Below are 18,325 nucleotides of genomic sequence, written 5' to 3'. Positions count from 1 at the left end.
AATAAGGAAAAAGAAAGGACATGAGGAAGGAAGGAAGGACAGAGGGAAAAACATGACACAAAACAAAAACAAAGTCCTCCATCCTGTCCGAGGGAGGAAGGGGTGACTAAAAAGTGTAAGAAAAGAAAGGAGAAAGAGGGAAGGACATGAGGGAGAAAGAAGGGAAGAGAAGTCAAGAAAAACACAGGGGCCAATGAAAGAAGTAAAAAGGAAACAATAAAGGATGAAAGGAAGGGGACACAAAGCAAAAGAAGAACAAACACTTGGAAAAAGGAAATAATGCAGAAAATGAGGGTGGAAGGAGGGAAGAGCACAGGAAACAAAGGAAGTAAGGGCACAAGGGACACCAAAAGAGTCTAGGAAGGAGAGAAGGAAGAAAATAAGCAAAATAGGAAAGACAACATCTAAGCAACAGAATGGGGATTAAAGTTTGGAAAAACTGAAATTTTTCTCGACTTTAGAAGGCCTGGGAAATACAGAAATCCCATTCCAGACTTTAGTAGATATCATAGTAACTGTTGTAACTTCTCTACTTTGCACTGAAAATACAGTACCTATATTTACACCCCTTATATCTGCTTACAGTCAAAATAACACACTCTGCCTAATTTAGCGTCTGCTTGACAGCAAAAACAAATCAATCAAGATTTTCAGCAAGAGGCTAAATTCCCGTACCTCAGCGATGTCATCCTTCAGCTTGTTGTACTTCTCTACGTCAAAGCGTGTCCTCTTTACCCCCTTGTGGAAGAACAGCAGATACTGTCTATCTCTAGCGTCAGGATAAACATATTCCTGCAGGTTAAAGGGAGACAAAGATGGAGCATTTTGTAACAAGAACCAGTTTATCAGATGTCCTCCAGGCTCTGCTGTGTGTCTCTGGGACGGATCACACTGAGGGAAAAACAGACTCTGTGTCCTTGGAGCTAAAATTAGAGGAAATGTATGAAAAGTGAAAACAGATTTCTTTACTCTAGGTCAGGGGTGTCCAAGCTTTTTGTCACCTGGGTCGAAATCATCAAGTCAAAAGTATTTGTGTTCCAAAATTCAAGTAAAATCAAGCAAATAAAGTTAATATTTACTGTTGATCCCAGAATTTAAAAAGTCTTTGCACGTCTGCTGTATTTAAAGAAAGGCATCTGGTTTTCAAAATTTTGGGGTCTCGATTGAACAAATGTATCATCAGTACATAAAAACAGGATGTTCTTTCAAAAATGCTTGCTATAAATAACCAAGTTTAATAAATTAGATAAAATCTGATTTGATGCAACAAAGTCGACTTTTCAGTAAATGTTTCTGGACAAACGGGATTCTACTTATTACAAAACTTTTGTTATAAAAAGACAAATACTTCATGTTGTACTCAATATTTTTGATTATAAGAACATGCTTGTTATTATTTTACCCTGCGTAAAAATAAAAAGTCTGAATAGGTCAACTTTGTATCATTTCTGAAATGCACAAAATCAGTTCAAAGGCCACAAATTTTGAACACCCCTGATCTATTTTATTTCTTTTTTTTTTTACAATTTATTCACTATAAATTGGGTGCACTAGTTTTATCACTTTAAGATGCGTTGCTTAGTTCACCTTCTTTATATAATCTCCAGCCTTACCTGACGTGTAAGCACAAAGTAGGCATACATTGCCATCGCAGTGCCATAAGTGATGAAGTAGGTGACGGGCTCCATGATATCCCAGGAGTATTCCCACCAGGTCAGCCTGGCCAGGATGCCAAACTGCGTCGCCATGTACGCCATGCCGCCCCACAGCACCCAGGTGGTGCGGCGCGCCGCCTTCTTGCTCAGCTCCTCTCTCACCTGCACAAACAGAGCAGCATGAAGTGCACAGCCAGACTTACGGAGAGGTCAGTCACTCAGTTTACGAGTTGGACTGGAGGCTTCAAACAGGTGATAAAACATAAAAACAAAAAAACTAAAGTAATTATTTTAGAGGAAAGATATTTCAGTTTGTCTTGTAAAATTGACTTGAGTAAAGATTTTTTTTTATTTTTTAATGGCAAAATAGTCATTTCAAACTGATCAGGGTTCCCACAAAAGCTCTATATGACATGTGTCAAACTCAATTTAATTTTGGGCCAAATCAAGATCATGAGTATTCTAAAAGGGCCGGTTGTGCCAGAATCTATTGCCAAAACCCGTTAACAAGCTGTTAAAATATAAATAAATTCTTAAAATTAAATAATATTGGACATCTTTTCAGTCCCTCCAGGATTTCACAACTGTTTTGGAGATTTTTTCAATAAAAATCAAGGTATTTGTGGTACTAATTTTGAAATGTTTGCACTTATATATGATGGGAAATGTGACTTTTTATTACATGCCCCATCATTATGGATTATAAATCAAGTAAGGCTGAGGCAAATGTTTATTAAACAGGTGGGCATAAATAGTCTCTTGGATCCAATATTTTTCACAATTTTTGCCAAAAATCTGCAATAAACTCACAATTATGTATTTGTGTGAAAAGAATTAAGGGATTTGTTGATTTTGTGTGAATTTTCAAGATAATTCGCAGCAAAGTAGAGGGACTGATTGATATAACTTGGCAGTAAACAGATAAAAACGTCATTGATTTGATTGATAAAATAATATCTCAAAATATGGAGGATCAAAAGTGCTACATTTCAAGAAAGATCATTAATAAAGAATTGATTGTATATTTGTTTATTATTAAAAACATTCATTCGTGTAAATTTGTTTTCTTTTACAAATATTTCATTTTCTAATTATGTGACGTTTCATTCTGAGCACCACAAAAACTGCACACACACTTTGATTGGTAAAGCTGACAGACAAAATAGATTCATGATGCACCGCTGCGAGAGACTTGGAGCTGATTCAATTGCTGACTAATTAGGCATTTTATAAATATTTTAGACCCGACACGTAGCTGTGTGTGCAGCTTGGTGAATGTGACAAAAGGTAAAGGACTTATAGTGGTTGCTATGACTAGGAAGCTGCTAAATAATTTCATTTAGTAATTAATTGTTTATCAGATTGTTGCATTATAGGCATTTCATTCTAACAATTTTCTTATTTTTATTAATTTCTGTCTTTTTATACAAAGTAGGTTGTTCCAATAGTTTGCAGCTTTGTATGAAACGCTGAAAGAGTCAGCTTTATTTGCATTGCTGCTTTTTTGCTGCAACTCTGGAAAAAAATAAGAGTCCACTTAAAATGATCAGTTTTTCTGATTTTACTTTTTATAGGTATATGTTTGAGTAAAATGAACATTGCTCTTTTATTCTACGAACTACTGACATGTCTCAGAGATTCCAAGCAAAACTTTAGTATTTATTTGCAGAAAATGAGAAGTGTTCAGATGCAGCGCTTTCAGACCTCAAATAATGCAAAGAAAACAAGTTCATATTCATTTAGAAACAACAATACTATTGTTTTAACTCAGAAATCATTATTTGGTGGAATAACCATGAGCTTTTCCATGGGGTTCAGTGCAGTTGGCTCTTATTTTTTTCCAGAGCTTTTGTATGTGAAAAAGTATTTTGAATTTTTGGCAGAACTGCAATAACTCAAACAATCCCATTAAGGAGTTTCAATGGAAAAATATTACATCATGCAACTGTTCTTTTGAAATTTATGTACCGGATTAAGGCTTAATTATCATGAGATTAGCTGTTTTGTTTCGGTCACACAAATTAATTTTCTCATTACGATGAATGAGGAAGACGACAACAAGACCAGCTTAACTCAGCTCCCTCATCTCCATAGATTAATGGCATGAAACTGACCTTTCTATAACTCGCAGCGTTTTCTGGGGTTTCTAACACTAACTGTCAAAAGCTTTTAATGAACCTTCTCTAGGGGGCGCAGCTGAGAGTTGAGGTCCTCCAGTCGTCCAATCAGCTCCCGCTCTTTGCTGAGCTGGTGCTCCTCGATGCGCAGTGTGGTGTAGAGCTGCTGCACCAGAAACTTAACGTCATTTAGCCTCTCGGCCTCCTCGTGGGGCAGGATCTCTGCTCAAACAAATACATAAACACGAGTTCAGTCGTGATCCAAAGACTCGACGAGATCCTTCTCTCTCTGTTGGTCCGAACCTCTCCTTGGTGGTCGCACAATATGAGTGGTGTCGTTGATGACGAGCTTAAAGTCATCCATCAACAGGATGTCTATGCCAGTGGAGGAGGCGATCCTCGCTCCGTCTGGGAAAAAAAAGACAAAATAGTGAGAAACAGCTTCAGTAAGTCTCCCCACTCTGGAAAATCAGGTCTGTTAAATCTGACTGAGAGAGTGAAATATGTAGCATTTGGATATATGAATGTCTAATATGAATTTTTAATACAAATAAACAATAAATGTATCTCTTTTTTTGAAAGAATCCAATATAAATAGGATGTCACATAGTCCAGTGTGTTCTTGGGGTGTCAACAATTTTGTTTCTATTACAAATATGCACAAAACCTTGTCAATGTTCTGCTAATGTCAAAATATTATTTAATTGTGGCATTATTGGCCTTCCGGAATACAATTTTGCAATTGCGGTGTTTCCATTAAATAAAAATCTCAATTAAGATCACACTGTTTTGATAAGGTCAAAAAACCACCGCATCATAGCGGCAAAATCTTTGTAAAGTTTTTTTTTTTTTTTAATTGCCATATCTCGATTAAGCAAATTTATTTTCAATATATCAAACTGCACAATTACAGTATATGGTCAATGTAAATACAGTTACTGTTAAGGCATTAACACATGTGGTTAATTTAAAAAGTTTGATGTGTTTAATGCAGATTGATCACATTGCCTATTTTGACCAAAAAGTCTTTCTCCTGTAAAAGGTCGCTTAGCACATTACACGGTTTTGTACTGCGTTTAACAATACAGAGTCGCAAATGGGAGTGAAAAGATGAATGAGGAGAGTCAGACTGGTTAGACTGGACGCCTCAAGTTCAAATCCTGTCCATGGCTTCTTAGCTGCATGTCTTCCCCCCTGTTTTCTCTGCCCCCTTCCTGACAGATTATTGTAAAAAAAAAATTCTCTAGTGGCAAAAAATCCTTAAGAAAAAACAAAACACCATGATGGACCCTCAACTGTGATTTATTTTACCACCTAAGACCAACCAATTTCTAGTTATCATTTATAAACTGTGTCTGAAACAAAATGGCTTCTTTCAAAACTTCCTGGATATGAAAACCTGGAAAACTGAGATGTTTGGTTTGAGACAATAAAACATTTTCTCAAATATTTTTAAAATGCTGATTCTTACATTTCAACTTTTCAAAGTTAGGCATAGTGATTAATCTTGAATAATCACAGAGCTATGGTGTGATTAATCTGATTCATTTCTCAATTGATTGACAGCAGTGGTTCTTACCCATGGAGTAGATGGCCACACGGTCGATGCCTCTGTCCTCCGCCTGCAGCTGCTGCAGGAAAACGCCCACACAGTCGCTCAGAGGCTTCAGGGTGAACTGGCAGCGCTCCCGCCTGGACGGCAAACTGACCGAGATCACAGGCAGACCATTCTGATACACCACCGTCACCTCTGAGAGAGCATCACAAGGAAGAGGGATTAGGGAAATGCCACAAATACTCATAGAACTAATGAGAAAAATTTACCAAAGAATTTACATTAAAAAATGATTGAACATTTGTGATCCCTTTGGAATCAGGCTTGATCAAGTCCTAAAAGTTGATAAAAAAAAAAAAAACTGACTTAAAGTACAGGTCGGACACCTATAGTACTTAATTAGAGGTCAGAAAACGATATTTTAATTTATACATAAAACAGTTAAATACAAACTGCACCCTGGAAAAACACAAAATCTCTATCTAGTTTCTATTTTTTTTGCTTGAAATAAGACAAAACTAACTTCCAAGTAACTTTTCAGCAAGATGTAGGAGGTTGTTTTACGTCAATAGTTCCTTAATATAGATTTCTTTTTAAGTTCTTGTTTCACTGGCAGATTTTTTCACTTATAATATGGGAAAAGTGTCTTGTTATAAGTGAAAAAAATCTTCCAGTGGATCAATATTAGGGAATTATTCACTTCAAACAAGCTCCTATATTTTGTTGATATTCCTTATAAGTTAGATTAGTCTTATTGCAAATGTTTTAAGATGTTTATTATAGAAACTAGACAAAACAAAATACTCAGTAAGATAACTAGAGTATGGTTTGGTGATCTGCTTTTGTTAGTTGCAGGATCACAGCGTTACACCAAGGTTAGCAGCGTTTAGCACCAGAGAGAAAAATGCCTCATCTGCCTAAAACATAAAAAGGAAATTGCATGTCACATATTTGTAGTAGAACTAGAAATTTACTTCTGACTCTAATAGAATTGGACTACTATCAATAACACTGATTGATGTAAAAGCTATTTGTAATTTTCATGCTGATCTCAATAAATTACAAGCTCATTTAAAGGTCAATTTATCTTCGTTACTCAGTTAAACAAGCAAAACTCGAATGTAGATTTATTACACACTTCAAACCTTCATTTCTTTTCATTTTGATAATTACGGCGAATAGCAAATAGAAACAGCAGTAGTCTAAGAAAATTTTAAGATTAGGACCGATAAACACTGAATTTCTAATCAAGAAAATAAACATAAAAAAAAGTTCACAAAGAGCTTTATCCAAGGATTTTAATGGAAAGTTTAATTACAGGAAAGAATCTAGAAGATTGTGTAGCAAAGTGTATTGAAAACTGAATTACTGAAATAACCTTTTTGTTAATATTTCATTTCAGTTACATTTGGTCCTACAGAAACCTTTCGTATGTAATTTTCTAGTGAAGTTGAATCTACATAATATAAACCACATGGATGTACTGCTGATTTGTGAAAACAAGGCCTACACTAATGAAAACAGAGAGTTGCAGTCAACATCTTGACGCCAACTGCACTTGGTTTTTATTCTCACAGAAAGGTCTATTTATATCTCTAGATGAGGCTCTTGTGAGATCAAAATGCCATTCAGGTACGCATCGCAGCGCCATCATCGTTCCCAGCAGATTCCCACAGCAGCAAAAAAACTCAAAAGGAAGACAAAAGAGACTAACACAGCGGTCCCGAAACACTATTTTCAAGTTCAATTATTTTGATTCTGCCTGCTGTTAGCTTTATCTGCACATGTCGTTTTTAAACACTGCTGTAAGAATGGTTAATTTTGCCCAAACAGCTCCCCAGAAGCTCCTTCTTGCATAGTAATTATCTCAATAACACAACTCTATTGGTCCATAACCAAACTGTGGTTATAAAGAGCCAGCGCAGCTTGTACCATTATCATGCTGAATGGTCTCCAATGACAGATCTATGAATCAAGGCAGAGCCCGGAGAGGAGACGGTCCGGAGTGCTGCAGTGAATCAGCACTTTCTCTGCTCAATCCCACACCGAGGTGAAGGATCATCAGCTGCCAGCTGCCTTCAGGGGGATTCTCTCTTTTGAACAGGCGCTCAAAGGAACAGACGTATAGACGTTTCATTTCACTTTATTGCAGGGGAATAGATGGGTTGCTCCTCGCTTGCACCCGTTCCCTTTTGTCCTCCTTTATCCTGCCATCACAGATTCACCGTTTGAAGTGTGGGGGGAATCTTGTGCTTGTCTCTGCTCCAATCCCACAGCTATTTAAGACCTATTTAAATTTAAAACCAAATCCTCCTGTTCTGCAGTGCTGCTGCCTCTTTCTTTCTTTCTGCCAACCAAAAAGGTGATTCCTGAGAGCAAAATCTACATTAATAATCCACTGGCTGCTAACTCCAAATGAGCCTCTGCAGTCTGATTAATGCATAACTTTGCTTTGGTCCACTTCTTTTTTGTCTCGGAATGGGAAGGGAAGGCAATTAGTTGGGAGTTTTGGCTTAAAGGGAACATCATGATGTGGCTCAAAGGAGGGCTTACCCTGTGGAGCAGCGGAGGAACAAAACAGTCTCTGCCCAGGCCATGAGGGGGCGCTCTTCCAAACCTGCAGACAGGAGAGAGAGAAAGAACATTTTTAACACAATACTCTCCTCTGACACGCTGATCCTGAGAGTAACCAAATATGTTGTTGGATGATGTGGCCACTATTTTCCACTTTTCACTACACATGCTGCAGCTTAATTTGCTAGCTTTAATAATAAACCTATTTAAAAATCGTTTTTGTGGCTCGAAATGAGTTTTATTTTGTAGCAGCGGAGTCAAAAACGGCTCTTTGAATGGAAAAGTTTGCTGACCCCTGGGATAGAGGGATAAATTGAGAGGAATGGATGAAAGAATTAAACAGTAAATGGTTAGATGGACAGAAGGAACAACCTTCAGAAAATACTTCCCTCCTCTAGTCTGTTTTTCTATACCTAGTATATACAGATATTATAAGACTGACTGAATTAAATTCCAGACTGCATAAACTCTGTTAATATATTACTCTAACTATCCGTCCCTCTGGTTTTACTTTACAAAACAGCATCCAGTTTGTGCAAACCAGAGCTCCACCCAAGGAAGGAAGATTAATGGACACATCTGCAGCTTCATTTTCACACAAACAATGTACACAGTCATGCATAATGAAAAAAAAATACAGCTAAGCTCCTGGTATCTCTTGTAATTACTCCAGTAGAAATAACCACTTGGAAAAAAGAAAGAAAAAAAACAAAAAGCAAGGCCACTAAAATGAAGCATATGAATTCTGTGTTTTTGTTACAAATTGGAGAGAAAGATGAAAACATGAGGGGATTGCGAGAAAGTCCCTGTTGTTTTTTTGTGCACAACCTGATGTGATCTCCCTCACAAATGATGCTGCAGATGTTTTAAATTAAAAGCAGCCCGTCACAAGTTTAGATGTAAAACCCGGCGTGAGACGCGACTGTCAGGACTCCTAATTTCTAAAAATTACGGCACAAAAGTGTCTCACAATAAAATCTAATAAAGCAAAAGAACTCTGGGAAGCAAAACCTCCCTGATTAAAGTCATGCACACATATGCTTCCCTGTCAAACTGCTCTTTATGATTAACCGTTCGTTAACCCGCCATTTAACATCTTTAAGGCAATGCTTTCAAGCAGATTTCCATCTCTTTCTCACTCACTGTGTGTACATAGTGTCTACAACAGCAGGCTAACTGTGTTTTAATATTAGATTTACAACATGCATGCAGTCCCTCGTGGAGGTGAACCACAGCAGCAGACATTTAGGGCTCTCAGGGCTTCACCTTTATGACCACAAAGAGTAAAAATATCTCGGAGCAGAGCAGCGTATTTGTGCGCGAGCTCTTACAGCAAACAGCAGTCGGGGAGAGATCCTGCAGTGGGATAACAGCTAAACCCAGCATCCACCCGAAACACGCAGCCAATCCACAAACTGTTTACGCTCCTGGGCATCTTTCCTGTTTCGCTGCATGGCGGGAATTACACAGACATCTCTGAGTCCTACGAAGCATAGAACTTTGAAGATCCAAAATTATTTCATTGCTAAAAAATGGACTTCAAAATATTTCAAGATAAAAGAACCTCTCTGCTACATTGGAACTCATTTTTCTTCAGTGTTTTTTCCTTTAAATAACCTCATTCATAATTCTTTTAATGTGAATAATCTTCCTGAAGATGTATAGACATGAAAATATGAGGGTTTTTGTTCGTTTTTAAGATTTCAAACATTTATGGAGTTAGTTTTCTAGAGATATCTGTAATTTCTATATCCATTTTCACAAAAGTAGGAATAAAACACTTCACAATACACCTCTGGAAAAATTAAGAGACCACTTAAAAATAATAAATTTTTCTGATTTTAATTTCTATAGGTATATGTTTGAATAAAATGAACATTATTATTTTATTCTGTGTACTACTGACAACATGTCTCTGAAAAGCCAAGCAAATATTTAGTTTTTATTTTCTGAAAATGAGAAATGGTCAAAATAATAAGACGCAGTGCTTTCATACCTCAAATAATGCAAAGAAAACAAGTTCATATTCATTTAGAAACACCAATACTAATGTTTTAACTCAGGAAGAGTTCAGACATCAATATTTGGTGGAATAGCAAGGAGCTTCTCAATGGGCTTCAGTGCAGTGGGCTCTTATTTTTTTCCAGAGCTGTATATCGCTGAACATTTTGTAGCGGTCAGGGTGTAAATATAAAGGGGGACTTAAAACATTATTGTGACAATAAATTAAACTATAAGACAGTTATCATGATGAACGATACAATAAATGCCCACCCCCATTTATTGTTAATCCAAACGGACAAAGCCAGCGCTGACGAGTCACTAAATTACAGGTGAGTCTTACATTACAAAAGACTAACTGCTGTCAAAACGTCACTCATTCAACGCATCAGTACTCTCCTGTTTTTATTCTTCCTTTTGAAAAGAATAAAGAAGACCCTCCACATTTGTGAAAGCAATTGCCAGCACACCACAGCAGCTCTGTGTGTTGGTATTGTAAATGAGAATACCTATTGTCATCCCATAGCACCAAGTGGAGCCCAAACAGTGATTAGGTTGCTGATCGAATGACATGCTGAGAAATTGCTTTTGGCCAGTCTGGAATAACTGCACCATCTGCAGAGAGCCGTCCAGCTCTGCTTTCCTCATTCATTAGTTTCTCCTGTTTGAAGATTTCGCAGTCAAACCTCCCACGCAGCCCTGACTCGCCACAGAAACATGAAAATCGTACGCAAATGCAGCCCGGCTGGGTGTCTGTGCAGTGACATGTAGCCGTGCGCGAGCGCAGCTGGCACAGAAGCACACTAGTGTGCCGGCCCGTCTGTTTGCCGGGCTGTTTGTCAGTTGTGGTTGGGGAGCGGCTGAGCAAGATCCTCACCCTCTCCCCAGACACGCAGCCACTGAAACGCAGCCTGAAATATTTAACAGTGAGGCAGCAGTCAACAGCACAGCAGCCTTGGAATCAATCTCTCACTGCCGAGGGTTCGGTGGCGAAACAAAGAAACAGCCTTCAGTGGAGGTGATGGTCGGATGAGCTGGAGAAAAGAAAGAGGCGAGGAAGGACAGGAGGAGGAAAGTGTGAGGATAAAAGGAGGACGGAGAAGAGAGGTGCGAGTCACGAGTGTGCTTACGTTTCTAACCATGTGCTGCTCATACTGTACCCTGCAGCACACAATCCCTCCTCTCTGAAACGTGACTCCGCTTTGTGAAATAGAAGAGAGGGGGATGAGGAACTGGAGGGAAGGAGAGAAGGAGGCAGAGGGAGAGATGGGGAGGCTGCTGATCACTGCAGCAAAGGAATCCCTCGCCTTTCAAAGGGGGGGTTGCCCCTCGAATTCACCCTCCCTTCCCCGCATCCCAGACTAACTCGCACTGAATCCTGATGTTCCCTTTACTGCTCCTTCATCATATCTCATCTGCATTGCGCTTCACCCGGGCTCTCACTTATATCGGAGCGCTTTCCTCAGTTTACAATAATAAACTCCTGTATGAAATCAACTACAAGCCCATCACATTGTGCTTCAGAAACAGGAAGAAGATGGTGATCAAAACGGCTCTTGTGTTAGCTAGAGACGAACCAGAGACATGACAGCGCTCTGCAGCGAGGATCAATCCCCTTTTCATACACCACCAAGTGCCATTATGCTGCAGACAGACGGAGGAACGCTGCTGACACACAGTCTCACAGAGAGAAAGAGCTGCAGCTCTGTGTGTTTACAAGACCTCCCCTACTGTATGTGTAACCGTTTCCATTTGTCGAGTGAATTCGCAGCAACATAATCACATTCTTGTTCTCATTTCAGTTGTGATTATGCATGTGGGGATATATGCAAGATTTATTAGTTTCCTCCTCCTCCGGCACGGTCGTATTCAAAACAACAAAAAACTGTTGGCAGCAGATTTGAGGAAAATTAATGAAACTGGGTTATTTATATGATGCTTTCATATGCCATAGCTTTGCACTGAAAGGATGTAAAGTCAAGTCTAGGCTTTGATTGGACAATATTAGCACAATACAGGACACATCAAGATCTGATCCTGCTTTAGACCTTTAAGCAGAGCCCTACGTTGACACCAGTAAACTGATAAATTCATGCAGCTGTTTGGATTTTGTATCCCTAGCAACAAGATGATTTTATATGGCAGCTTAGTGATTTTTAAGGTCTTTAAGGGTTGAGACTTAGCTCAGCCTGACTGTCAATAATCTCCCACTCTGACACCAAACTTAAAGTTACAATTTTACCTTTGGTGCAGTTTTTACTGAGTGGATTTGTTGGCATGGATGCCAAGTCTGCAGGTCAAGGTAAGCCAAAGCACTTGAATACTGGAGTGAAGAAGCTTTTTGAATGGGAAGTGAAGCTTTTTCAACAGCAGATTGTAGCCACAGATTGTAGCCGCTTTGCATTGCAGTTTATTTCTTTTACCTTTAATGTTTTCAGCTGCTTTTAAGGATATCAGATGTGCAATGTTGAGAATGAAGTTTTAGGCAGAATTTTTAAAAAAGGCTCTTCACAGTGATGGTTCATCTTGTGCTATCCACTTAAGGTAAGGCGTTGAAAGCATGTTTAAAAGATGTGCAAAAATATGAGTCAAAAGTCTAGTTTTTTAGTTGCAGAAACAAAATCTATTAGAACAAATCAATTTTTAGCTGAATACAATTATTCATCATGCTATAAATATAGATGAAATCCTCTGTATCCCATATCTGATGGTTGTTGAGAAAATATGGCGATGTCAAGATGCCCGTCTTTGATGTGTATCTTCAACATTGAGCTTTGAAGACTTATTTATGTTCCTTGTATTCACTGTGTGCGATAAGATAAACTCATGCTGCCTCGTTTGTCACACTTCCAGTTGTTTTAAACTTTTTACTTATAGCACTCACTATATGGGTGAATTTGGGCCAGTAGATATTTTCTGAAAGCCTTTTCTGAATTATTAGGACGAACAAGCATTTACTTTTCATCCTAATGATTTAGGATAAATTATTAGGATGTTTTCTTGTCTCTTCCAGAGACAACAGCTTCCCTGTCAACTCATGTTTAAACCTTGGAGAAACAGGAACTCTAATTTAAAGTCTCTAGATAGGTACTCTTATCTTGTAAAGGAACAAAACACCGAAATGCTTAATTTATATTTATAATATAAATATTGTTAAAGTGAATTAATTCCATCATTTCTTCTTCTCATTGTGATGATTTAGAAAGAAAAACAAAAAACTTTACTGACTATATTAATGCAACATTCTCAGTAGCATTATCAATTATTATATATTTTAAAAAAGGGAGATTCAGCTAGGTTGATGTGAGATGATATTTTATGTTAAACCCAATGCTGGCTGACGAGTCAAGACAGCACTGACCTTTCATCGTTCCAGTTTTGTTTCCATGCAGGGATCTCAACACATAATTACACTGCAGTTTCAAAGCCTCTTCCCCACATCTATCCTTTTAGCTCCAACTAAATAATAGGTGCCAAGCAGAGCTTATACATTGCATCTGGGTAAGTGCTGAACAGACACCAATATTGAGAAATAATGTTGCTGACACAACTCCCACTTCATGGTGCCCTTGAGGCTGAGTGGCAGAAACCGCTGTCTCTAAACTACACGACTGCTTTCATCTCTGTGGTAACACGCTGCCCTGAGCTGTCGCTAGGAAACACCTATAAAGAACAATTTGCACAAAAAATAAAATGCATGTCAAATATATCATCTCACATCTGAAGACAGTTGAAAGTTAGGAGAGCGTTCATCAGGGGAGAGCATCAAACAAGCACTCCATGCATGCCACAGTAGAAAGAACAAACAAGGGGCAAACTAGCGACATCATGTTTTAAAAATACTATGACTTTCATCCTGAAAAAATTAAGTTACTCTATGAGTCTAAGCTGTAAAATGTTGGCCTTGGGCATTAAGAAGACTGATTTTAGCTTGACAACCTGCACTTTTGTTAAAGTATTCTATACTGAAGTAACATTTTTTAACTTCCTTGTGTTGCTAGTTGATCAGTAAAGGACGCTAGTTGGGCTAGCTAACACCACCTGGTTACAAAGCACTGAAAAAAATCTTCCACTGCTTTTAAATCTCTTGTGTGACAGAATTTTAAATAATAAATAGAAAATAATAATAATAATAATAATAATAAACTGTGACAAACTACATACAAATATTTGTAAGCTTCAAAATTATTGCCAAACACTGATCTTCAATCATAAAGTAATTAGTTGCACCAGAAGTGCCAATGTCACAAAGTCACTCAAAAAGGGAAGGAAAACATTTCAGAAGAACCTGCTTTCTGAGATAAAGTAAACTAATGAGTAAAACACGAAGAGTATCAGTGCCATCAGCTGAGACCCCACTGACTACAGTTTGTGGACTTTTGTGCTTCATCAGGGATGACAAAGGAGGTTTATGAGCTATTAAACAGAAAATGCACTGAGTCAACTGTCTTACTCGGAGCCACGGGAAACTCTTTCATTAACCCACTAAAAGGTCCATGTTTTTGGCTTGCTGTCTTTCTGGCTTTACGATTCTTTTACAGCATATTAGGAGACTGCTGACTGCAACACATTTAAACCTCTTCTGATCTTTTCTTCTGTAATGTACAAACAGCCTAATTTTAAAGTCACTATCCAGAATTGTAAATTCAACCCAGAAACTTCACAAAATCTATAATACTTTCAGAAATCTGCAATAAACTGCTCTGCACTTCAAACAGTTTAGGACAGTTTATGATTTTTGATTCTCTTATTTTTGAAATTTCTCCAAAAAATATTAGTGTCATGAACTGGCTAACCAAGTTAGCAAGATTTTATGAAAATCTTGATTTGAATGTCTAGAGAACTTTTGTTTAGCACCTTACTCAGCTTTTGTTATTTTTTGAGTGCTGTATGAATAAGTTATGATTTTTATTTTTGAATATTTGTGAATTTTTATGTAGGTTCTGTCAGTGACTCAAACAAACAGAAACTTCAATTTTACACATTAAAGATTTCACATATTATTCAACTATAGATTAATGTAAAAAATAATCCATTAAATTCAGAACCTTATCTTTTCCACATTTGAAAATGATAGAAAACAAAATCTAATCTTTCAAGGGTCCAAATAAGCACAGTACTGACTGGAATGGAGAGATTTCATCATGAAAGATCTTAGTAACATCCCGAGTGGAAAATATGAATAAAAAACAATCAAATAAAAAAATGTAATGAATTATTAATAGGTGAAGTTCTCAAGATGATCGTCATTACTACGTATTTCAGGTCGACAATCCACCGCCGTATCCATCGTGGCTTCAGCAGTCACTGGAGTTAAACACTGGCTAAAACATCCGAGGCTGAATTATTTGCATTTAAATGCAACTAAATCTTTGTAGAAACAATTCTCAATGCCAGTTAATCAGCTTGATTTTTGTGCCTCTTATGATGTTATCAGCACCAGTAGAGCTGAAGGTGTTTTTTTTAATTCAGTATCCTTTTTAAAAATCTGTATTTCGTCAAATTCTGACACATTTTTAAACTATTATTGATGCAATTATTTGTAAGGCTTACACCTAAATAAATTCTAAATTTAATTCCACTATATGGGTTTCTCTTCTTCTTCAAAACATGTGCCTTTTCTTTAAAGCTCAAAAAGCACACCTGTGTGTACTCCAAGGCTCTCAGTTATCTGTACACTCGCACACATTCTCCATTTTCTCTTAAATACAGAGAAATGAACACACACACACACAGAGAGAGAAGGTAGCCACTCAGGATTTGCAGAAAAAAAAGAACGACAACATACACGCCGCTGTTTCTAGCGCCTCGGCGATGATGAGCTTATGTAACAAGAGAAATCTCTGCCTTTTCTACAGATTGTGTTGCTTGCCTTGTAAAAGCCATTAGCAGATGTAAAATGTGCAGTGTCATTCTTTGAAAGCCTCGCCGCTAAGTAATCTCCGTTCACGCGCCGTGTGAGGGAAACCGTGACGGAGCACGCCGTGCCCTGTGAAAGCACCCACTAATCTGTTCGCTCCACTGCAATGCAGACTTGAAAACAACTTTCCCCCAATGAAGCCGTCAGAAACCCGACCCCCGTCACAGCAAGATATAAATAATTCCTGCTTAATCTTTCAAAGCGTTTCAATAAATTGCCTTTCAGGCTCGAGAACAAGCTTTGATTAATTAATTCCGACTCATGGCCTGCCTAATCCATGGGATAAGATCTCAACTGTGGATGAATCTGTTCCTCGACATATGGGCCAGTTGCAGTGTAATAGCCATCTTTCCAGCACACATTTACACACTCCTCGTTGGGACTAACAACACTGGAACATGATGCATTATTAATAAGCAGTGCAGGTTTTACCGCCTGTGATTAGAAGACAGGCAGCCGTGTGGCACGCTGCTCTGCAGGGCGGCACATCCAAGGACTGAATCGTGCCAAGAAGCAGCATCTGCACACGCTGGATCGCCTCTGAAATAAGAGCAGCTTAATTATTGAAAACTGTGTTTGCATAAATGATGTGTACATATTTGCACACAATGCATTTATTGCGTGTGTGCTTGTGTGGTCAGTCTGCAGGCACAGTAAGACCTTGCTTGAAAGCTCATACACCAGATGGCACTAGCTGCTTGTTTCAGTGTTAATTTCAGTAACATAATGTTCAGCTGAGAAGCAAACCATTTTACTCTCGTTATTTCTCTTCTTCAATTTTTCTCTTTTTTGAAGGAAAAGTGTCCTCACCAGTATTTATCGAATGCATCCAAAGGTAGTCCTGTTTTCAAATGAATGATAAACACACCAACCCTGACCTCGTCGATGAGCAACAGGGTTGATCTGGAAACAGAAGCGTTAAAAGGTGGGGGACTGTGGCTCCTTTGATTCACAAGTATTCCAGATAAATCAATACTGCTACACGGACACACTACTGAAATATTATTTCTAAGCCAGCCACAATAAGCAATAAATCAATTAATCACATTATAAATTAAAACAAGCTTAATTTCCATTTGCATTTTTGTTTTTCCCATGCATCTCTCTCTTTACTAAAGACTAGATGAAAAAAGCTCCAGTCTTGTGAATTGGTCTCAACTAGAGACTAAAAATTTTGAAGGGCAATTTTCTTGGAGATTTCAGCATGCATTTTATTTTTCGTTTTTTGTTTGTTTTTTTTATTTATTTTGGACATTTAAAATGTCTCTCAGTTCCAGTGTTAAATGTTTCTCAGGTATGTACAACAGGTTTAATTTCTGCTGTAAAACTTCAGATACCGCTTTGGAGGATTCACAATGATATAGTTGTTTTTCTGAAGCAGTCTGTTTGCTAGAAATATAAGCTTATTGGTTTTTTTAGAGAATATGCACTTACAATATTATGCCATTATCATTATATTACTTGAAAATGGTCTCAAAACCACAATGTGTTGCAACTACATTCTTCTGCAGAAGCTAACAAAGATGGAAAGTAGCCATGTGAAATGGGGAGAAAACTGCAAGGTTTCTGTGTGAACCATCAATCAGAACTGTCATCTCATGCCAATTACATACAAATTTCTATAGATCAGTTTCTTGCAAAGCACAAGCCTGTGGGCAATGAGTGCGTATTTATGTGCCTTAAATATTCATTGTGTCATATATATTTTAACAATCACTTCTGCATAGAAATAACACATCTGTTACACTGTAAAGGACTGATTTTGAGCTTTTCAATGGGATTGGAAAGAAATATTTGCATTATGTTATGTTCAGGTACAATTTATGGTTATTTGTCTGCAAAAGAGGTTTCAACATTTTGCTGTTAAGATCTAATTCTGAGTTCTTAAAGCATTTCACTTCAGCTTGAGACATTTTCAGGTTTGTACACATCGGGTTTAATTTCTGTTGTAAAACTTCAGATATTGCTTTTTAGGACTCAGTGATATAGTTGTTTTTCTGAAGCAGTCTGTAGCAACTTTCATTGCTTTGTTTTCTTATATTGAACGCCTTCTTCTTCTTCTTTTTTTAATCCGTGTACAGGCAACCTTCAGCTCACTCTCCTTGGAGTTGAGCTCCCACACTGAATCAAAATGAAAAATATTTCTTCTATAACTTGATCCATTAAATGAATCTCCCAGAGGAAATGCAGAATTTTATTCATCGCTATTCTTTTTTTTTTTAAACCATTTTCCTGTAATCTCAAGATGTGTGACGTACCTCAACAGAAGCACAAACTCTTCACATAATGAAAAAGGCAAGAAACAATGTGCTAAGTGATTTTTCACAGATCATAGGGTATCAACATGGACATGGAATTTTCCACTTCAAATATCGAACTGTTAACTGTGAAAGGAGGAGAAAAAAAACAGCGTATAAAACCTATAAAACTATCAGACGAGGGACTTTGCTGAAAAAAAATATTTTTCAGATTTTTCTCAGTGAAATGTTGTCTCAGAGAAGGT

The 18,325-nt window shown here is 37.7% G+C and overlaps 1 protein-coding gene across 2 annotated transcripts in view; it reads right to left on the bottom strand.

Annotated features, from left to right (window-relative positions):
• mcu (mitochondrial calcium uniporter) overlaps positions 1 to 18,325 on the bottom strand; it is a 64,609-nt gene that overhangs the window by 5,219 nt on the left and 41,065 nt on the right. For both annotated transcript variants that reach the window (XM_032552918.1, XM_032552919.1), the window contains exons 3-8: positions 7,881 to 7,944; positions 5,352 to 5,522; positions 4,076 to 4,180; positions 3,834 to 3,994; positions 1,614 to 1,817; positions 676 to 792 (exon numbers count right to left, since the gene is read on the bottom strand). In XM_032552918.1, coding sequence (XP_032408809.1) covers positions 676 to 792; positions 1,614 to 1,817; positions 3,834 to 3,994; positions 4,076 to 4,180; positions 5,352 to 5,522; positions 7,881 to 7,944 — 822 coding nt within the window. The remainder of the gene's footprint in view (positions 1 to 675; positions 793 to 1,613; positions 1,818 to 3,833; positions 3,995 to 4,075; positions 4,181 to 5,351; positions 5,523 to 7,880; positions 7,945 to 18,325) is intronic.

This window comes from Xiphophorus hellerii, chromosome 22 (genome assembly GCF_003331165.1).
Source record: "Xiphophorus hellerii strain 12219 chromosome 22, Xiphophorus_hellerii-4.1, whole genome shotgun sequence".
Classification (NCBI taxonomy): domain Eukaryota; kingdom Metazoa; phylum Chordata; class Actinopteri; order Cyprinodontiformes; family Poeciliidae; genus Xiphophorus; species Xiphophorus hellerii.
Note: the sequence above shows the minus strand (reverse complement) of the source record. Positions and strands in the feature narration are given on the sequence as shown.